The 23,947-nt window shown below is 33.6% G+C and overlaps 1 protein-coding gene across 1 annotated transcript in view; it reads left to right on the plus strand.

Moving 5' to 3' along the window:
• LOC140441436 (regucalcin-like) overlaps nt 1-23,947 on the plus strand; it is a 211,802-nt gene that overhangs the window by 146,021 nt on the left and 41,834 nt on the right. Inside the window, exons 2-3 of the mRNA XM_072532167.1 lie at nt 9,281-9,453; nt 12,687-12,884. Of these exons, the coding sequence (XP_072388268.1) occupies nt 9,281-9,453; nt 12,687-12,884 (371 nt within the window). The remainder of the gene's footprint in view (nt 1-9,280; nt 9,454-12,686; nt 12,885-23,947) is intronic.

Here is a 23,947-nt window from a genome sequence, read left to right on the forward strand (position 1 = left end):
GATCATCTATTAAGCAATTTAATCCGATGAAACCGATAAAAAGAGGGTATAAGCTCTGGTGTTACTCTGAAGTGAATTGCTTTGTAAAAAAATTTCAAGTATATCAAGTCAAAACGAAAAAATTCAAGAGAAATACTCTAAATATAATTTAGGTGAACGAGTTGTTTTATCTTTGATAGAAGCAGACTCAAAATAAAATTATATTTTTTAATAACTTTTACACCACTATAAAACTACTGGAGAAACTGAAAGCTGAAACTACTTTAGCCTGTGGTACGATCCGAGCTAATAGAAAGTATCTTATTAAAAACCTGTTAGAAGATATAAAAATTACTAGAGGTGACTTCGACTACCGTATTTCCAATACAGGGATTTCCTTTTTTAAGTGGAAGAATAATCGCATAGTCACCACTGCTTCCTACTTTCACAAGAGTGAATCAGCCACACTGAAACGAAAACAACGTGATGGCAAAAATATCAACATCCCAGCACCCCAAATAATAAAAGATTATAACGAATCTATGGGCGGTGTAGACCATCACGACCAACTAAGGCAATGTTACGGTTTGGACAGAAGATCTAATAAATGGTGGCATCGACTTTTTTGGGCATGCCCAGAAATAAACTTTGTGAATAGTTTCGTTACAACTAAAAAAGTATTAGAGCCACCTCCAGAAAATTTGTTGGATTTTCATAAAGGCATTACCAGTAGCCTCTGTTTTGCTTCCCCCCACAGAACAAACGGCGGCATAATGTTAGCGTTTCTTAGGAAATAAGATTGTCCAATAGAGGAAATCTAGTGGACATAATGGACATCAATCTATTTGTAGTAAGAACAAAATACAATCTAAACCGATGTCAATTTGCTCATTATTTAATGTTTTTCTATGTAATAATCAAAATAAGAACTGTTTCATAGAATATCATGAGAAAAATAATTGAAATATATAGTTACTATAATATGCCTTTATATTTTTTTCTACTTTCAATTTATCGCAGCTGTACTTTTAAGTACCATATTGTTTCGATACCGATTATGAAAATGAAATTGTTTAAAATTTATTAAAAAATGTTTATAGGATCTTCTATTCATTAAAAAGTATTATCTCTATGATATAAGGATGGTTCCGGGTACTGATACTTCTAACTACCTGTGGGACTGAAAGAGTTAACACTAGGTTTATGTACTAACAATCAATTTTTTTTAATAAATATTCCTGCTCAAAATTTCAGTTCTTTGGTATCTGTTTCCCGATAAAAAATTTTATTTATTAATGTAGTCAGGCCTTGATGTCAAGTGTCCAGCTTGACTTGACTCCTCCAGTACAGGAGCAAAATCAATACCATGCCCGTCAGTTCAGTGGTTTTCTTTTGTCCATAAGTCGTTCAGTTATTCAGTCAATAAATGAATTCGTATATACTACAATTAAACTGTACAGTAAAACAAGCTTAATTCACTGTAATTTTTTTTGTTTTTTTGCTAAATAAAATTAGCAAAAGCTAATTAAAACTTTATACCCGTTAATGTAACCAGTGGCGTAGTGACATGTTACAAATATCTATTAGTGTAATTAGGATGGGGTATATTTTTTATTTTTTTTTTGAATGTCTATTAATTTAATAATCAAAGAATAACCTTAATTACTTTTTTTTGTTATAATAAATTTGTAAATTTCTTATTGTTTATGCATCTTAATTTTTTTGTTTTAAATAACATTTATAATCAGACGTTAAGAGATATTATAATTAAATTCTCATAAAGATATAATGTTTTTAAAACTATTTTTATATGGACATTTCTGTTTCTGTAATATTATTATGTAATTTAAGATCTGTCCAAGTTGTTATGATACTGAAACTTTGATTGAATCAGTAATAAATATAAGTGGTAAACTGGCTGAATATTTGCAGAGATATAGCTTTGGTCATGCTGATTAAATGTTATTATTGAATTAAGACTCAGAAATCAATTCGCTGCCTTAGAACAGAACTAGTATATATCCAAAATTGTCTGTTTGCTGTTTTTTGACCAAAACTTTCCTTGTTACAGTGGGTACTTACTGCAGAAATATTATAAGTCCAGGTTTAAAATTATTTAAGCATTTCAAATAATACTCAAGTAGTCTATGTCCATTATCTTAATTTTGCTGGTGCAGAAGTAGTGCATGTCAACATTTATTAGTTCTCTTCTCATCTGAGTTGATTTTAATCAAATATACTGCGTGCAGAACTAGCCTATTTGGATAGACTAGTTCTGCATTCCCCAGATTGTGGCAGCACTAGTCTAGTTTTTGTAAACATAGGTTAGTTTGTATTATTTGTATCTTAAAATCAGAAATAAAAATTGTACTCTAAAAACAATATTTTTCCTGTTTGAGAATTCAAATAATTATGTCAAGTCAAGTCAAGTCAAATTTATTGATTACATGCGACATTATAGAAAGTACATGTATGAGACAAGTCAAAGTTACTGACATACATATTAAAAGTATATAAATTAACAAACACGATAAAACATACTTAAAAGTTATTTTTAGAATATGGCTCTAGCTCACAAATGTTTTGATGTACACACCTCCGAATGTTTGGCTGATGTAAATTCATTCGTATATCTATATTATATATATGTCAATATATGTATATGTATATATATATATATATATACGTCATATATTTAGATATGTCAATTTGTTAAAGAAACTTATGACTGCATAATGTGTGCTACCTTCCAACAAAACAGAACGATGTTGTGGAAGCATAAAGTGATTGTCTCTGAATCTTGTTGAATAAAAATGGTTAAATTAAAATTTATTAAATTTATAAATTTTGCTATGTAAATACATTATACACGAAAATATATACAGACCAGGAATTGTAAGAATATTGTTTTGTCTAAAGATGCCTCTACAAGAATCTCTAAATTTCATTTTATACATTATCCTAATAGCTCTATTCTGAAGTACGAATATCTGCTCTAATTCAGAGGTACAACTCCAGACTTCAATGCCATATTTGGCTATTGAGTAAAAATGGGCAAAGTATACTGTTTTTAATATTGATGTATGAAAGAGACGTGAAAGAATTCTCAATGCGTAACATGCGCTACTTAATCTGGATTTCAAATTAGAAATGTGGTTTGACCATGTACAATTACTGTCTAGAAGTACTCCCAGCAACTTCGTGCAGTCTGTTTTATCTAATGCTGCTTCTATAGTGGCTTGATGGTTTAATAAATTATTTGACATGAAAATCGAAAAATTGAAAAAATAGTTTTATTTTGCAAATTTTGATCTAACGTTCCTGTGACTAGAATGTTGGTATCATCCGCATAACTGATGATGTTAACCCCAGTCAGTGAATTAGTTACCAAAGCTATATTATTAATAAATACTATAAAAAGTAGAGGACCCAATACACTACCCTGAGGGATACCATAATTGATATCCAATGTGTTTGATTCGTTTACAAGTTCATTAGATGTTATCTTTACTTTTTGTTTTGTATTCTCTAGGTATAAAGTAAACCATTTTAGAACTACCCCACGAATACCAATCCCCTCAAGTTTTATTAGCAACAAATTAGGATCCAAAGTGTCAAAAGCCTTGGACAAATCAAGAAATAAACCACATGCCTTCTCTCGTCTGTACAAAGCATCCAACACTAAGCTGACGAAATTTGCAAGAGCTGTAGTTTTAGACTTAGAAGATGTAAAACCATGTTGAAAATTATGCAAGACACTATGCTTTTTTAGGAATGCGTTCATTCTAGTATAAACCAGAGTTTCAATTATCTGTGAAAATGCAGATAAGAGACTTATGGGACGATAGTTGTTAAGGTCATCTTTATCACCACTTTTAAATAAAGGAATTACAATAGATAGTTTAAATATACTAGGAAATATTCCTTGTTGAAAAGAGGCATTACAAATATCCGTCAGTGGATATGCGAGAGCATGAATGCATTGTTTTGATAAGTTAGGGGAAATCTGATCAAAACCACAACTGTGTTTGGATTTAAAACTTTCGACTATACTATTTATTTCCTGTGGGTTAGTTGAATATAAAAACATAGAACAACTATTACGGTTTTTTTAAGCTGATGTAAGCCCACCTATTGTAGTAGGATCCAAAGTGGCAAGTAACTTTGGAGCCATTTCAACAAAATAGTGGTTAAATTTGTATGCTAAATTACTGTTATCATCACTAGGTACTTTTCTGTCTCATAAAGTGACTACTTTTAGCAGCTTTTAATTTAATTGAATATTCTGCCTTTGCCAAATGAAGGACTAGGTACATTTTTTAGGTTTACGATTAAGTAGTGGAAAATGGGACCGAAAGTATTTTGGATAATATTTAAAAAAGCTAATGATTTATCCTCAGCAGAAATTGTATTAAATATCTCTGACCAATTTGTTGACTCAAGGGTTTGAACAAAACGATTTATGTTTCTTTCACTATATGAACGGATGAATATATAGGCATCATTGTCTGTGTTAATGCTACATTGGAACAATTGCGCACGATGATCAGAGATAAAACCTTTCACAACCATTGTTTTTTGTGGGTGATTTATGTTTGTAGCAATATAATCAATTTGAGTGTTACTAGTTGCAGTTACTCTTGTATAATCATTCATAGTTACGGTTAAGCCATAAGAATCTAAAACATTTACCAAGTCCTGCTTACTTAGTGCATTTGATTTGAAATCTATATTAAAATCGCCTGGTCATATTATAGCCTTACCTTCGGAGACTAGCACATCAAGTATTAGATCCAGTTTTGACATAAAAACATCAATAGAGCCACGTCCAGGCAGATAAATACACAACACAATTAAAAAGGCAATAGTCTATTTCAACAGCACTCACTTCAAAATTGTATTTCTCAGATTGAGAACATATATTAGAACGTTCCTTCCAAACCACACCCTCTTTCACATGGATTGAAGACCCTCCATGTTCCCCTTGGTCACGGCAGAAAGATGAAGCTAGAGAAAATCCATTTATATGGTGTAGTTCTAGTTGTTCTTTAGATTGCCAGTGCTCAGTTAAACAGACACATATATTATGTAGACCTTCGCACTGCAGGAAGAACTCTAGTTTTTCAATGCTTGTTAATATACATTGTATATTTTGATGAAGTAAGCCAAAACTTTTTTGATTGAAAATTGAAGCATTTTTATCAATTTTCTAATTTATCCAATTTAAAACCAGTTTTCTGACTAGCACTTGGGATATTTAATAATGTAATATCTGGATCAAAAACTAAGCTTGCTCTGTCTGTTTTTTCTTGCGGTAAAAAAAACGACTTCTTGTAACATGTAGAGTTGAAATTTTTGGATCACCCTTAACCTCATCGCTATCTCTATTGCTACCTACTATAATTTTTCTTCGTCCGTTAAACTGATGTCGCCTAGGCCTAATAGTTTTCCATTCTTGATCATTTTCCGCCTCATTTATATGTATTTCATCGTTAGTCGGTTTTTCTTTCTGTACTAAATTAATGAACTGATCCATTTTTAATCTGTTTTGTTCAAAAAGCAGTCCTTTCGAAACATCTGTTTTTGTTATTATTTGGGAATTCCCTTGTTTATTTACGTCAGGCTTTTTCTGAGTAATTACCAGTTCAATTTTTGCTGCTCGGTCCATAAAGTTTTGTTTGTGTTCTTTTTTCTTTTTTTCGGCAATATTTAAATTGGTCTTATAATGTGTTTTGGAGTTCGTAATTAGTGCTAGTAGATGGCGTTATATGTATTTTTGGTAAATCTGAATTCTCTTTTAATTGTTTTAGGAAAAAAATTAGATCTTCTTGTTCTTGGCACCTTTTTTCTAGTTGATATGTAAGTTTACTTACAGCGTCAAGTTCCTTTTTAATGGTAATGGTCCTGTCTGATAATGTATGACAGTGAGAACAGGTTATGTTATCTACCAAATTATATGATTTATTGTCGCTCTTGCTGTTTATAAATTCACCAATTTTATTTATATAGGCAATCACTTGTAGATTTGCAACATTCACTGGTATAGTATTTATAAAGTCAGTTGAAACACCCAAAAAACTGGTTGCGGACAAACATTAAAAGAATAATATCATGTTACCAGACATGGGCGCATCATTTATTTTTATATTCAAATATAGATTAATGAAGAACAGGATAGGGACAATTTTAATTTACTTAAAACTGTTGTAAAGTACATAAGTGTATAAAAAAGTTTTTAACATGTCATATTTAGCAACAAAAATAATTTATATATAATGGCAATAGGCCATATTGACAGTATAATGATTTAAAACAGTTATCATACTTCGTAAAATAATAAACATTTTAGCTGTACAGCACTGGCATGAATCAACAGCGTTTCTTATCTGTACACCATCGCCGCCGGCTGGAACCGAACTTCCAAGTAGTCCGTTAAATATTGGTGATTTTGAATAACATATCATTGTCCAATATTTATTTGATGGGATGTATCTTTCATTCTCTCTTTCTTCTAGCTCTTTCCTATGAAGTACGGGGATTGTTCAAATACGTTTGAAACATTGACGCGTGTTATTTATACTTTAACTTGATTACCGGTAAATGTAATATTGAACTGCCCTTATAAATCTCGTCGGAGTGAAATGTTTCAACTGACTTTATAAATACTATACTTTTAACGTCACAATTATGTCGATTAGTTCATTTTTCTTTAATTGATTTAACTCAGTCGTTAACATAGTTGTATCACACGCCGCCATCTTTTCTTATGTTGAGTCGTGAAAAGTCTAAGGTGGCACTGTCACAACAATGTAAGTATTAGTAATAATAATATAATTTTAATAGTTCCTGTTTGTACAATTAAATAGTTTAAAAAACTATTCATGATTTAAATAGTTTAATTTCATTAACTTAAGTTTTAGGTCATGTAGGTTACTTTTATAATTACATTTTAGCAAATAGTAATTTTTGTTATTGTATTGTATTATACCTTAGAATTTTATTATAGATAATGTAGAGGAGAAGCCTATTATAAGGATGATGAAGAAACCTCGACAGGTAGTAGTAGAAAACAATCACGTAGGTCTATGTCTTATTTCTATTATCTTTGTACTTCTGAAAAGAAGGCAAGAGTTTGTAAAATGTTTTTCCTGAATACGTTGTGTCTTTCACATCAAATTGTAAAAACTTTATTTTCCAAAGGAGATAAAATACTGAATACAGTTGGCGAAGATCAAAGAGGAAAAAATGTCTGTGCTACAAAATTATCTGACAAAATAAAACAGTCAGTGATGGATCATATCAATATGTTTACAAGGGTAGAAAGCCATTATTGCCGAAAAGATACATAGAGACAATATTGAGATTCAAATTCAATTATTACAAAAATGTATGATATATATATGAAGAAGACTATGAATAAAAATATTCAACAATTCGCGAAGTTGTCAATGTATAGGTAGATCTTTATTCAACACAAATTTTAACCGTGGAATCTTCAAACCAAAACAGGATGCGAAAAACATAAAAACGGCAATGAAGAAGAGAGAAATGAAATGAAAGATTTAATTGAAGACCATTTAAAGAACAAGATGCTTGCAAGAGAAACAAGAAAAATCAAAGAAGGGATGTGAAAATGATGATACCTATTTTGCAGGAATTTTTTAATATGCAACAAGTTCTTCAAACGCCACATTTAGATGTATCTCAGTTGTATTATCGTAGAAAGCTTTCTGTTTACAATCTGAGTATTTAAAAAAAGGTTATTGCTACATGTGGGATAAGACAAAAGGACCGAGAGGATCCAATGAAGTGGCTTTCTTTGTTAAAAAATTAATAGAAGAACAGGCTCTGGAAGGAAAACCAGAAATGTGTTTTTTTCTGACAACTTTGAGGGACAAAATCTCAACAGAAATGCTGTCATAATGTATAAAGATCTGGCTGCTAAACATAAAATTAAAATTTCCCACTTTTTCTTGAAAAAGGGACATACCCAAAACAAAGGTGGATAGTATACATAGTAATGTTAAGAGGGCTTCAAAGAATGTTGCTATATACGTGCCAAGTCAGTGGTACCTTATTGCACGAACAGCATGTAGAAAAATTTCATAGAATATTACTGAAATGGATGAATTTTACGATTTTGTTGAATTCAGAAAACATACTTGTAACGAAATGGAGAAAAGGTCAAGTGGTAGAAGGTACGTGTTGCTGTTGCTATACCCAATGCTGTTTTTATAAAATACAATTATGATGATGTAAATTATCAGAATTAATACTGAGCGTAGGACAAAAAGAAAAACTGTGTCAGTACATAATGACCTGCAAATGTTGAATGCTAAAAGTTTATATATTAGTACAAAGTAATTAAAGAACTTGAAATATTTATGTAAATGATTTGTCACTCCGACCGTGTACCATGACTTCTATTTGCATTTAAAGTAATGAGGGAACTTAATTTAAGAAATTACTGTTTTTATAATTTATTTTGTAATCAGTGACATATTAATAAAATATTTTTATTTTTATCAATAGTAGTAATTTATTTAACCATTCCTTCATTTGGCTTTACTTAAAAAGCAACTGCGTGTTTTTGTAAAAATAAAGAATATTGTTAGTGTATAACTAGCATAAGTCCAGATAAGCTACTTCTGCACTAATAAGTCTGATGCAGCACTAGTCTATGTCCACCTAATTTTTTATGAAAATAATGAAACAAAAAAACTAGTTTTATAGTAATGTAAAAGTTTCTGAATGAATTGAAAAGTATACACAAAGTAAACGTTAATGTCTGAAAAACAAAATAATGGAAAACCAAATTCTAAAAAACTTCAAATTGCTCTCCTGAAAAGTTGTGATTTCGGACATAGATTAGTTCTGTTCTAAAGCAGCGAATTGTTTCTTAGTTACAGAGGTTCAAAGTGTCGGTTTTTAGTATTTTTAAATAATACATACATTTGTAAAATATACAGTTTTAGTAAATACGTTCAACTAGCTTCAGGGTATAATTTTTCCATGAAAAATAATGACAGTTTGCTATATAAACGTATGCCCGCATTTGCTTCCTTTTCCAAGAAACGGGGTGTTCAACATTTTTCTTACAAACTCACGATTTATTTATTACTCTAAAACTGGTTGAGATATGCAAATATTTGGTGGGTTTTAAGAACTGGTTATTATGCATTTTTTGACATACAACTAGGAATTTTATATTCATCATCAAAAAATTGTACGCCACCGGGATTGTACGCTAAATATACTTTGAAATGTTAAAATGCACACTATACATTTAATTTCTTTTTAGATCTGCAGATTTGGATAGTGCTTGCGTTCACCAGCTGACCACACCAATAGGTCTTTCAGAAGGTCCTCACTGGGATAGTCGAAAAAATGTATTATTCTTTGTTAATATTCCAGATGGTGAAGTATATGCCTACCATTATAATTCAAAAATATTAAACAAGATTATACTTAGTGGTAGGTAGTGATTTTTTGAATTTTTATTACCACGACTGACCATGTACACGTACACCATATTCTAAAGAATGTAGTAATAATATCACAAGTTAAATTTTTCTTCTTCTTCTTCTTTTTATATAGGCACAACTCTGTATATTTTTCAATGTGCCTCCAGTAAGTTGTCGTTCCATCGTATTGGTGGTCTTCCTACTGACCGTCTTCCTATTGGGGAACCGTCTCTTGCCGTATTTACTACTCTATTTTTTGCTGTCATTCGGCTTATATGATCCTTCTATTCTACTCTTCTATTTATTACTCAGTTCTTGATGTTCTCCACCTTGTATCTACTTCGTATATATGTACTTCTAGCTCTGTCCCATAGTATCTTACCATCAATTTTTGTTTTCAAGTGTTTTCATCTCTACTGTTTCTAACATTCTTTTTGTCCTCTTTGTATGTCATTATTGGTCTGTTGACTATTTTGTAAATTCTGCCTTCGTTTTTTCTTGATATTTTTATTTGTTTCATTCAGGCAGCCTGCCACTCTTTTGCTCTATTCACTTGGTCTTTAACTTCAGTTTCGAGCTTTCCTTAGCTAGATAAAGTGATGCCTAGATATTTAAATTCCATCACTTGTTCTATTATCTGACTTTCCAGCTCAAATTTACATTTTAGTAAATTTGCTGTTGTAACCATGCATTTTGTCTTTTTTGGGAAAACTAACATGTTAAATTTTCTGGTTAAATTGGTGCAGCATACGTTGTATGTTGTTACTTTGAGAGAGTAGTATTGAATCGTCTGCATAGCAGATTATTTTTCTCACATTTGGTATCCTTTTTTATTTTATACTTTGTTCAATATTTTATCCATAATCAGGTTGAACAATAGAGGACCTAGAGAATCTCTCTGTCTTATATCATTGCCAACTTCAGTAGGGTCGGTTAGTTCTTCTGCTACTTTTACTTTTACTGTCTTGTTTTGGTAGATATTTTTGATCGTTTGGATTATTTCTAGAGGTTGTATTTTTGTTGTATTTTTATGGGCGTTTAAAAGCATTGGGCAAATATTAACTATACCTTGCTGACACTTATCAAGCCTATGTTACAATTAATTTGTATTTGAATTGCTCTGTTATATTTCCTAGATGTTTCTAATTTTTTTTACAAAACGTATCTTATTTTCCATGCATTGGAACGTGACGCAACGTGACGGGAATATATTTGTGATATTCTTTTTTGTTCAATTGATTATTAAGATCCAGACGCATATTTTATGTTTCTCCTCTAATTACAATAATCGCGTACTTATCATAACAATTCGTCTTGATCTTCTTTTTCAGATTATATGTTTGATATAAACACTTATTATTGTCATTATTGTATATGATGTTTGCTTATTTTAACTCTTCTGCATGTACTCTTTCATTTATTTCGTTAAAATTCATCATATTTTTTCTCATGTTTGTTCTTTAAGACAAAGTTTTAATCAGTTCACTTACTTTGGTTATTAATTTTCCTCCATACTTTAGGTTTTCCGCTGTTAATTGGCGTTCCCTTGTGCTCATATTGTTCTTCAATGTTTCTTTTATGTCCAATATTTTATCTTGGCTTGGTTCGTCTATATCTATGTCATCCGTATGGCATATTGGGTAGTATGGCAGAGCACAAATTTTTCCTAGATTTTTAATACATATGGCATTGCTGTGTGAACTGGAACACATCATTAGCCAGAAATTGCCAACTTATAGGCAATTAATATATTTTTTAGATAACCAATGCACCGTATTAAAGTTTGTTCAGTATACTGCCTCATCTCACTTGTATAATTTAAAGGGTCCAATAAAACAAGGTTAACAATAAAAAAACCTTTTGGTGGAAACCAGCCCAAATTCAGGTGAGCAGTCTATGTGCATCTTATGTTCTTTGCCTTGTGCCTTGTACAAGTAAAAAATCAAACCATACAGTTTCTTAACAGAATCCAGACGTTCAGGTTACTTAAACCAATCCCTCTGTTGAGCCGTTAGTTGACTGCAACCCGAAGCACGATATCACTTCCTCAGTCAACTATTTTATTGTTAACCTGTGAAGCTGAAATAAAGGATAATTATGTAGATATATAGATATAGACATAGTTATGCGGATACTTTGATTATAATAGGTCGATTTTAGCTATGAGGGAAACTAGAGAGTATGATTCGGGAGTGGCTGCATCTGTAAGTTACTTGAACCACAACAAAGATCGGGGGTGTAGCATTTGTGCTATCTTCTGAAAAAGAAGGTGGTATTATCTTTTAGAGTATGGATAAGATGGTGATTGTTCTCTTCGGTCCACTCTAAAAGTTTTTTCATACTTTCATCATTATTTTGATATCCCTATTTGTTATGTTGTTATGGTGACTTTTAAAGTCCCCATAAGTCAGTGGGTTATCCAGAACTTTACATTAAATGGCCATTTAATAACTGGAGGTTTAAAGATGTTCTTGATGGTTATGCTATTTATTTCTGTACAGATTTTCACATTAGATTAGATTAGATTTCACATACAGATTTCTATACAGAACTTCAGTACGTCATCTTGGCAATTTGTGTATTGTTAAGTACCTAAGTTTAAGTGCCATAATCATTGCTGTAGATAGCTCCAACCATGCTATATCTCGGAATTTTATCCCTCCTAAGAAGTTTCTGATGGAGCGTGAGTTTATTAAATGGCTATGACGCCAACGTTATTTTCGATTAGTAGTTTTGAGCGAAATTCAGATTTTGATCTAATAATTCCCTTTATGTTTATTTGGTATATGCCAAGGGCCAATCTGATACGGCTTATCAAATGGGGTGAATAAATACCTTTGTAGTTTTGCATACTCCTATATGGAGATTCCTTATCTTACTTTTCTTTATCGTATCGTACTGATTGCCAGGATATCATACCAGCTAGTTTGGCATTGAAAATTGATAGCTCATTTGGCATTATCCAGGCTAAACCACGAAGAGAAAACTATCATTACACCACATTAGTACAAGCCGTGTAACTACGGAAGCAAACATTTTAAAATTCCATATTTTTTTTTTATTTAATGTCAAAAACAAGTATAAAATGTAATTTTTATTATTAAAAAATGTGGTTTAATACCATATACTACAATCTTGACGTTAAACATGTAAGAAGATAACAGTTTTAGAACCAACCTCTTTATTTTTAATTTTTAAAGTAGTCATTTTATTGTCATCTACATTATTATCACTATTTTTCAGGTACAGCATCGCCAGTTGTTCCTTCCCGAAATGATCCCAATCTTCTAATGGTGGGTATCAATAGATCTGTGGTAGCAGTCGAATGGGACGGAAAAAATAATCTGGGAGGTCAGCAAGTCCTTACTACTCTGAGTCAACAATTTCCAGAGAGCAGGCTGAATGATGGTAAAGCTGACAAACAAGGAAGGTTGTGGTGGGGTAAGTTTTATAATTTTTAATAAAATGCTTTAGGCTTTCACGGCCATCGTCTAACTTGTTAAACTGTTTGTTCGGGCTGTTAGGCCGTTGTCTTCTGAGATTAGTTCTCGAAGTTTCGCCAACACTAGGGGTTGGCATCTTCTGGAGATGTTACTGCTTCGCTTGTAAGCTGAAACTGATAGTTTCTGTATGCATGGAAGATTTAAAAGTTGAAAACTATTTTATTATTATATATTAACGGAAAAGGAACCGGAACTGTCTACACAACACAGGATGGTCACTGCAATACTGGAGGATGAAAAAATTGAGGAAGTGGAAAGAAAAGAGTAGAAGAAAGTAAATGTAAACAAACTAAAGATAAAAAGTGTGCGACAATTTTACACGGAGGAAACTAACAAAAGACTGAGACAAATAGAGTGCCAAAATGAAACATGGACAATGGAAGAAGGATTGAATACATACAGTGAAGTATTAAAGACAGTGGAATCAAAAAATATAATAAACAGTTGAAAAGGACAAGATGGTGGAATAAAGAAGTGAAGACAGAAATAAAAAAGAAGAAAATAGCATGGAAAAAATACATCGAAACGGGATTAGAAGATAAAGAAAAATACTATAGGCAGAGACGATTGGTAAAAAAAACAGTCACACAAGCAAAAGCAAAAACATGAAAAGAATTTGAAGAAGAACTTCAGGAAGACTATATAACAAATAATAGAAACTTTTGGACGACAATACGACACATAAGGCAGGGAAAACGAAAGGAAATAAACGCAGTAAGAGATACTTCAAATCAAATACAAATAAGCCCAGAACAAGTAGCTAGGGTATGGAAAGAATATTATGAGAAAAATTTTGATACCGAAGTGATAAAGGAAGACAATATAATCAATGAAGGCGAAAAAAACTCAGAGCCAGAGCAAATAAGCAGAGAAAAAGTAATAGGATAAGGATTATCAAATATAAAAATAGGCAAGGCAGGTGGAGATGATGAAATTGAACCGGAAATGGTAAAATACATGGGAGAACAAGGAATAAACTGCTATGGAAAATATATAAAGAGGCGTGGGAAAAACAAACAATCCCTAAAGACCGGCAGAACAATATCATCGTGCCAATATACAAAAAAGGAGAACATGTAAACTGCGACAACTATAGAGCAATATGTCTGTCATCGGTATGCTTTAAAATATATACGAAAATAATAGAGAAGAGACTGAGACAAGAAGTAGAAATGGTATTGGGAGAAGAACAAACGGCATTTAAACCGGAAAGACAGACAAATGACAACATACATATCATTATAAACCTAATAGAAAGAAGCATAGATACGGGGGAATAACTAGTATTAGCATTCATAGACCTAAGAGCAGCATTTGACACGATAGAAAGACATATTATAGGGAAATGCTTGAGGAAAATAAACGTACCTAATGCTTTGATAAAAATTATAGAAAGTACTTACAAAGAGGTAAAAGGAAGGGTACAAATAACAGGGGAAAGATCGGAAGCATTTAATTGGAAGAGAGGTATTAAACAAGGAGATAGTCTCAGCCCTTTGCTATTCATAATAGTAATGAACGAATTGATAAGAAACACTAGAGTCAGAACAAATCAACTACAGACAATAATAAGTTACCACAGATTACAACCGGTAACAATAGAGTCCTTAATGTATGCAGACGACATAGTACTAATAGCAGATTCCGAGAATAAAATGCAGAAACTAATGGATATATGGGTAGAACGAATAGAAGAACTAAAAATGGAGATAAACGAGAAAAAAAGTAAGATAATGATAATCAGCGGCAAAGGAGTTAAGGAAGATAATCAAATAAAGATAAAATGTAAAAACTCAGAATTGAAAATAGTAACAACTTACGAATACCTGGGAAGTATAATAACTAATGACGGAAAAATAGACTGGGAAATAACAAATAGAGCAAAGAAATCAAACAAGTTATATTATGCGTTAGCCCCAGTAATGGGAAAAAGAGAACTTGCTGAGAAACAAGAATAAAAATATATAACACAATAGTGATACAAACTGTGCTCTATGCAAGTAAAAACTGGACAATTCTGGAAAAACACAAGAGCAGGATAAACGCAATGGAGATGAGACATCTAAGAAGGATAGTAGGAAAGACAAAATGGGATGGACTAAGCAACGAGAATATTAGGAGAATGGCCAACCAGGAACCGATAATGAACAAAATAGCAAAGAGACAAATGAACTGGTATGGGCATCTGATGAGGATGCAATCCAATAGGATAACAAGAAAAATTTATGAAGCAAAAAACATCGGAAAAAGAAAAAGAGGCAGACCAAGAAAAAAATGGATACAGCAAGTAATAGAGGCGGGAAAACTTAAACAAAAATCACTCGAGGAATTGAAAATAATGACAGAAAACAGAAAAGAATGGAAGAGGTGGGTAAATGGAAATTAAAATAGCTAGCCCAAATCCGACACCCTGATATGGTAAAAGGAAGGGGAGAAAGAAAGAAAGAAAGAAAACTATTTTATCTTATTGTAAAATTTGTCACTGAATAGTAATATGTAGGTCACCTATCTCAAAAAGTGGTACCAATTTTTTTATAAATAAATTTTTAAATTTAAATATATTAATATACAAACAGTGCCATCCTAAAGTACGGCTGAAAATACATTAAAAATGCGGTATATAAAAAAAGTTTACAATTTATTAAAATTTTTAAATCGAAAAATCGAAGATTTAATCTAACTTTTCTACTCATAACTTTTTACGTGGTGCATATTTCTCTAAAAGATGCACATTAATAGAAAGTTTGAACCTCTTTCGTCAATATAGTATTAAAAAATGAAACAAACTTTCTTTTACATTGCGTTAACAAGTAATAAACAAATAGCTTTTCTCCCTTGCAGAATCACAAGCGCACAGCGAGTTAGTACGCGTTGTCGACATTCGCCTGCATCGAGCACTTATTGAAATTTTATAATAGTTACTAGTTTAAAAAACAAGCATATCACATATGGCTTCAATCCAAAGATCCTCAAGACAGAGAAATATACGCTAAATGGAATAGAGAAGTTAAAAAAGACGTGGATAAGGCGAAAAATATAAACTGGGAGGCTAAGTGTGATGAACTGGACAGATTTATGGGTGGAACAAAAGTGGCGCAAGCTTGGAAAACATTAAAACAGTTTAGGAAAAATGAGAAAAATGAAGACAACATTTCTCTCATAAAGTTAAATGAATGGGAAGAATATTATACGAAACTGCTGAAAGAGGATAGAGTAGAGTACAGATGGGAAAAGATAAGGGAATTAATAGACAACAGAGACGAAAGACAGGAAATCCCTATAATAACATTATCTGAATTGACGGAAACCTTAAAAGAGGTTAAAAACGGAAAAGCCGCAGGGCCTGGAGACATTCCCATAGAGCTGGTTAAATATGGGCCGACTGCACTTTTAGAATTAATAGTAGACCTTTTCAATAAATGTATGTGTGGAGACCAGGAAATTCCTAGAGATTGGAATAAATCTTATATAAGCTCCATATATAAAAGAGGTGTTGTGAATTTATTAAAAGGTTCAATATTTATAACACTTACGGATTTAATTTATTTCTTTATTTATATTAACTTATCTGACAATTTATTATATCCGTACGTACAAATTCGCGAGCGCGGGTCTTGAGTATTAACTGGCCCTCCATATAAAAATGTTGTATTTATATACGAAATCCTGATATACTAGAACAGCATCGAAAGATTGCATTGTCTTGCATCGAAAGATCGAGAAGCTTAGCCGGCTCATTCACCATAATTTTGGTTCTAGACTTCCACCGAAATTTCTACAATAAAACAGAATAATTAGTCATAAAAGTTAGGCCAGTATATTTATCGTAACATTGCCCCCCTCTTAAAAGATGGTTCCTCCTGGAACCTTGTCGGGACTGGAACCGGAACTGTATGCTGGTATCGGCAACTGGACCCTCTTTTACAACTTCCAGTTGTATAAAAATGACAAGGGACGGTTTTCTCTCCGCACCAGTAACTATGCGGATTGCAACAGACTAACACCTGGACTTCGGTGTCTTTAAAGATCTCCTCCACCATATTTCGGATAACCCTCCAATCTAATTGGCGGCACTCCAACTTTGGCATGGCTAACTTTTGCACGTCGGACTCTAGTACGTGCCCTCTCAATTGAAGTAAGGCTTCCCATACATCTCGGTAGGTAGGTTGGTCACGGGCAGTGTCTTTTGTTACCAGGTAGAAAAGGTAACGTGATGCATCTTGGAGTTTCAAGGTTTTACCGGGAGCTGGCACTTGGCATTGAAGTTCTGCAACTCGACCAAACTTCCTTCGAAAGACGGATGCCAACCCTGGTGCGTCTTTGATACTGGCCGGGATGGTAAGGGCCAGCGAGTAGTCATCGGGGAGCGCGAGTAGATCTTGCTTTTCTTCAGTGGTAACACCATGTCTCGCTTTACCGGTACCTCCATAGGCACCCATGAATTCCTCAAACGTGAGGTCAGACACATCTTGGACTTGGTTTACTTCCACTTCTTCATCTACGTCGTGGTCACCTTCGAAAGATGCCAACCGGTTATGGTGTACTATCATCGGCTTTCCCCTCGGAATCTTGCTTATTCGGTAGATGACATCGTTGATCTTCTCCATGATGAGGTATGGACCTTCCCAAAACTGCTGCAATTTGGGAGAACAACCTTTTCGCTTCTTGGGATTATACAGCCATACTTTGTCGTTCTTCTTAAAGCAACCCTTTTCGGCTTGTGTATCGTACCGTTTCTTCATTCGGTCGCTAGCGATCTGAAGGTGGGAACGGACCAACTCATGTACATCGTCCATTCTTCTTCGTAATTCGATCACATAATCTTCACCTGCTACATCTTCTCCAGGTCGACACCCAAATTCTAGATCACAAGGTAGTCGCATTTCGCGTCCGAATAGGACTCTGGCTGGTGTCTGGCCCGTTGATTCGTTAACAGCAGATCTGTAGGCCATTGTGAAGAACGGAAGGTATTGGTCCCAGTCTCGCTGATGATCGGACACCATCTTTGTCAAATACTTGCCAACTGTCCTATTCATTCGTTCTACCATACCATCCGATTGCGGATGATACGCGGTAGTTCTTGTTTTCTTCATGCCTAGTCTATCACATATTCCTTGGAATAGATCACTTTCGAAGTTCCTGCCTTGGTCACTATGGATCTCCAAAGGCACTCCAAATCGGCTGATATATTCTTGGATCAACTTATCTGCAACGGTGGCGGCCTTCTGGTCTGGAAGTGCGTAAATCTCGACCCACTTAGTGAAGTAATCCATTACTACCAACATGTACTTGCCCCCATTTTCACTTTCTGGAAATGGCCCTGCAATGTCCAAAGCTATTCTTTCAAACGGGCTTCCAACATTATATTGTCTCATAGGAGCTCTCCTTTTCCGGTGAGGCCCGTTACTCGTAGCACAAATAGTACATTTCTTACACCAGTCTTTTACGTCGTCGGAACTGTTCATCCAATAAAACCGTTCCCGAATTCGCTGAAGGGTTTTCCTTACACCAAAATGCCCTCCCGATGGACTGTCGTGTAACTGACGAAGTACTTCGGCTATTCTGCTCTTTGGAATCACCAACTGTCTTCTTTTCTCTGAACCGTCATCATTTTCCAGGACTCGTTTGAGCAAGCCATCTTCGATGATAAATGAGTCCCACTGGGCCCAATACGTCTTAACTACTGAGCATAGGTTTGATATTTCCTGCCAAGGTGGTCGACGGTTTTCCTCTTTCCATTTTCGGATTTTCTGTATAACTGGATCTCTCTCTTGTTCTTCCCTTATCTTAGTAGGCGTCCAGTCGTCGTTGACAATCGTCGTTCTTAGCACTGCTGCTTCCTTGGATTCCGTTGAAAGTTGGGACTTTAACATGAATAGAACCTCCACTTCCTTCAAATTTCGGCCGTGTCTCCAACTTACATTTCGTCTCGTCTTCTTTTATCTCCACTGTAATTGGATTGTTTCCTCTCTCTGCTGTCCCGGTTTCCTCCATCTTCTTTTCCATCTCTTTCCATATCTTTTCTTCGAAGGCCAACATATCGGCAGCAACTTGGTTTTTTAACGAAGACACTCTATTGTCAAGAGCAGATATCTCTGAAGTGACTTTAGAGATGTTAGCAGAAACTTTGCTTTCCAGAGAAGAAATCTCGTTAGAAACTTTGCTTTCTAAAGAAGCGATGTCGCCGGATACTTTGTTCTCCAATGATGCGATGTCGCCGGAAACTTTGGCTACATCACCAGAAACTTTGGCTACATCACCAGAAACTTTGGCTACATCACCAGAAACTTTGGCTACATCAGAAGAAACTTTCGAAATATCGTCAGAAACTTTGTTCTCCAATTTCGAGATCGACGAGATGACAGCGTCTTCAAATATATAAGTCTCTGGATCTAGACCTTCTTCTAGCAAAGCGTTCTTTAGTCGTTGGACTAACTCAGCCTTTTTTCCGGTGGAAGCTAATTCTCTGTCTTCAAGATGTCTTCTTAAATTAGTCACTGTCAGCTCATAAATCGTAGCCATTTTCACAATTTATTTTATATTCACTTGTATTATTATTATAAGTCTAATTTATGTTCGATCTCACTCTGACACCATTTGTTGTGAATTTATTAAAAGGTTCAATATTTATAACACTTACGGATTTAATTTATTTCTTTATTTATATTAACTTATCTGACAATTTATTATATCCGTACGTACAAATTCGCGAGCGCGGGTCTTGAGTATTAACTGGCCCTCCATATAAAAATGTTGTATTTATATACGAAATCCTGATATACTAGAACAGCATCGAAAGATTGCATTGTCTTGCATCGAAAGATCGAGAAGCTTAGCCGGCTCATTCACCATAATTTTGGTTCTAGACTTCCACCGAAATTTCTACAATAAAACAGAATAATTAGTCATAAAAGTTAGGCCAGTATATTTATCGTAACAGAGGGAATAAAAGAGACTGTTCCCATTATAGAGGTATTAGTGTGACGAGCTCTGTGGGCCGGTTGTACGGCAGAATATTAAAGAAGAGGGTTGAAAGACAGATACAAGATATTGAAGAACAAAGCGGCTTTCGTACCGGGAGATCCTGCCTTGATAATATATTTATCCTACGACAAATAATTGAAAAGCGTGTCGAAAGAAGTAGAGAGACCCATTTGGTATTTATAGACCTTGAGAAAGCATATGATAGTGTCCCGTTAAAGAAAATGTTTGAGGTCCTCAAAAGGTCCGGATTGGATTCGACGTATATCCGAGCGATATATAAATTGTACGAAAATGCAGTTAGTTGTGTAAAAATTGGAACCAGAACCTCAAATGAATTTAAAGTCACTAAAGGCCTAAAGCAAGGATGCTGTTTGTCACCGACACTCTTTAAAATATACGTCCAAGAAGCATTGAGGAATTGGAGAAATAAATGTAGATTTATGGGCATCGAAGTGGGACAAGAAACTCTGTATACATTGTTGTTTGCAGATGATCAGGTGGTGGTTGCAACCGATGAGGAAGATATAAATTATATGAATCGAAAATTATTTGAGGAATATGCCAAATGGGGGCTTACTGTAAACATAAGCAAAACAGAATATTTAAAAATTGGAGGAAATACCACAGATCTAAGGCTTGAAAACGCAGTCATAAAAGGCTGCAACCAGTATAAATATCTAGGAAGCATCATATCAGCAGATGGCAGAGTTAAGATAGATGTACAAAACCGAATAACCCAAGGGAAAAAATGCATCCGAATACTGAATTCATTACTGTGGTCTAATAAAATAAAGATGCATACCAAACTTCGCGTATACAGAGCAATTGTAGAACCAATTACCACATATGGTGCCGAATGTTGGACGATGACAAAGAATGAACGAGATAAAGTAGACGTTGTGGAAATGGATTATCTTAGAAGGTCATGTCGAGTATCGAGAATGGAAAGAATCAGGAATGAGGAAATACGAAACCGTACAGGAATTAGAGATACTCTTTCAGATAGAATACAAGGAAGGCAATTACAATGGTATGGTCACGTGATGAGAATGGAGGAGGAGCGGTGGCCAAAGAAAGCCTTAATGTATGTTCCGCCAGAAAGAAGGAAAAGGGGAAGACCACCAAATTCCTGGAGAAGACAAATTACAAAAACAATGCAATCTAGAGGCTTAGAAGAGGGAGATTGGAGAGATAGGAAAAGATGGAGGCTGAAATGCGGGAAGCGGCAATCGCCGTAGGACCCCCGTTATATGATGATGAAATAGTTACTACTTAGCACGAATTTATAACTAGGGCTTTTTTAGTATGGGAAATTATAATTTGATGCATTCTTTGATGTAGCTGATAAAGGGTGCCACATAAGCCACATATGTGACATAAATTGGCGCTACAAGTTTTCTGCTCTTCAAGTTAGTGCAATTTGTATCAAAAAATATTTAGAAGCATTATTTTAAGAAAAAATTTTTTCTTGTTACTAACTTCAAAACTCAACAGTTTTCGAGATAATTGCATTTTACAAATCAGCTACATAATAATTCTTGGTTGTGATATGTGTGCGTGTGAAGAAGAACAAACTGTGTAACTAGAACAGACAGTTCTCGAATTAACTGCGGAGTCAGCTGAAACAAGTACTCGAAAAGTTGCTAATATATTGAATGTAAGCAACTTCACTGTGTTTACAATTCTTATAGAACATCAACTGTATCCGTTTTATATATAACTTGGACAAGCTCTACTACCTAGAGACTTTTTTCCGCGCATATTTTTTCTAATGGATTTTTTATGAAATCCTTTACATTTCCAATTTTTAAAAATAGCTTTTGGTTTATTGATGAGGCTACTTTTAGACTGTATTGTATACGAAATTTCCATAATATTCACTTAGGCTGAGGAAAATCTACATGGAATCTTTAAAGCTCATTGTCAGCATCAGTCGTTGGTAAATGTAAGACTTTTGGTAATTAATGATCACACAAACGGTTTGTGTTTCCTCCCACACCGACTAACAGGCGAAACTTACCTTCGTTTCCTATAAGAAGAGGTACTTATTATTTCTGAAGAATTTCCTCTACAGCACCAACCTATTTTAATATTAATGTACGTCATCACTTAGGTACAGTATATCCAAATCATCAAATAGGTAAGGGAGGTAGGGAACATTGGCATGTTCAATCGCTGGATTTAAATCAACTAGATTTTTGCATTTGTGGCTTTCTTAAATGCTTAGTTTATATCTCTCCCGTCGAAAATATTGATGATTTAAAGAATCGAATTATAATCGTATGTGTAACTTTCATAAAATATTTGGAAGCAAATATCAACAGCCAGTGTAACCCAAATAAAGAAATCCTATCAAGAATGGAACAAGCAAGGAAAATACTCATGAACATGAAAATATTTTTTACAAGATTATACCTTAGAGCTCAGAATTCGAATGATCAGCTCTTACGTTTTCTTTGTTTTGCTGTATGGCTGTGAATATTCGACAATGGACTCTAAAACAGAAAGAGGAATGTATATGTACAAACGGAATGCCATTGAAATGTATGGGTACAGACGGATGCTGAGAATTCCATGGTTACAAAAAGTTACAAAAGGTAAGGTACTTCGACGCATGGATCAACAAAAAGAATGACTCAGCATAATCAAAGAGAGGAAAATACAATACTTGGGTCATGTGTTGAGAGGTGAAAGATATGAATTACTTCAAATCAAATTGGAAGTTAAAGTGCACGGCAATAGATCGATTGAGCCAGAACTCGTGGCTGAAAAACCTGAGGAGATGGTTTGACCGCTCAACCACAGAAATCTTTCCTGCACAGTTTCCAAATCTACAATTGAGATTTGGATCTCCAACCTTCGTAAGGAGAAGGCGCAATAAGAAGAAAAAGAAGTGAGACAATAATAAGTAAACTAGGAATATTTGCGCAAATATGACAACCAATACGTTTTAGAGAGGTCATTTTGAACCTTCTTCTGTAGCTTTGCGCTTAAATAAAATTTTATTATTAGTACTTTGTGTTATTATTATTATTGTACTAATATATTATTATTATATTAGATAATTCCTGATAACGTATTGTACAGTGAATGAAGGTAAAAATCAACTATTACTTCTGATTTCACTGAACCTCCATCAATTTGCATGAAAATTTGAGATTGAGTATATTTTACCCTCAACTTCAAAAGTGACATATGATTAACTTGCGCTTATTGCATTTTAGGGATGAAAGCCACCCCTTTTGTTAAAAATGGTAAAAAATGCAGATTTAGGCATTCTGGCATAAGTAATCTCAATTAATTAAATAAAATAAACATTTTGCAACATTTATAAGCATGAAATCTCAAATCGCATATTAATATTACCTAAATAGTTAATGTTTATGATATAATTTTTGATTGACTGTGAAATTTCAACCCTTACAAACCACCCCCTTAAAGCAGAATCGTTGAAAAATTAATTTTAAGAAACTTTAATTATTTGAATAATGCATTACTGAATTTAAATCTCATTTACCGAGTATTAAAGTATTTATTTATTTATTACGAAATTTTGCACCCTCAAAACTACCCATTGTCATAAAAATAATGGAAAATGTTTTTTTTGTTAGCTTTAATAGCTTTAATCATTTAGACACTTTTTTATTGGTTATGATAAACTTTATTAATATGTATATTCCAAACTTTATTAATATTATTCTTTCCATTTTCCTGAACAATTTTTTCAGTGTTTATGTGACTTATTTAATTTGTTAGTTAAGATGAAACGTATTAAAATAAATATTAAAATATATGAAGTTTATTCATTTTTTATTTAAGTAATGTTTCATAAATTAATCAAATATTAATAGTACTTTAATTGTTAATTTTTCACCAATTTCTCTTTTTCATTAATTAGAGGGCTATTTTGTCAATTGTCCCCACTGCATGATCCCGAGACTGCATTGTAAAATAACCCTACTCTTCGACACTCTATTGAAATATTCAACAGACACACAGCTTACTAGAAAGTCCCAC

Source organism: Diabrotica undecimpunctata, chromosome 5 (genome assembly GCF_040954645.1).
Source record: "Diabrotica undecimpunctata isolate CICGRU chromosome 5, icDiaUnde3, whole genome shotgun sequence".
Lineage (NCBI taxonomy): Eukaryota > Metazoa > Arthropoda > Insecta > Coleoptera > Chrysomelidae > Diabrotica > Diabrotica undecimpunctata.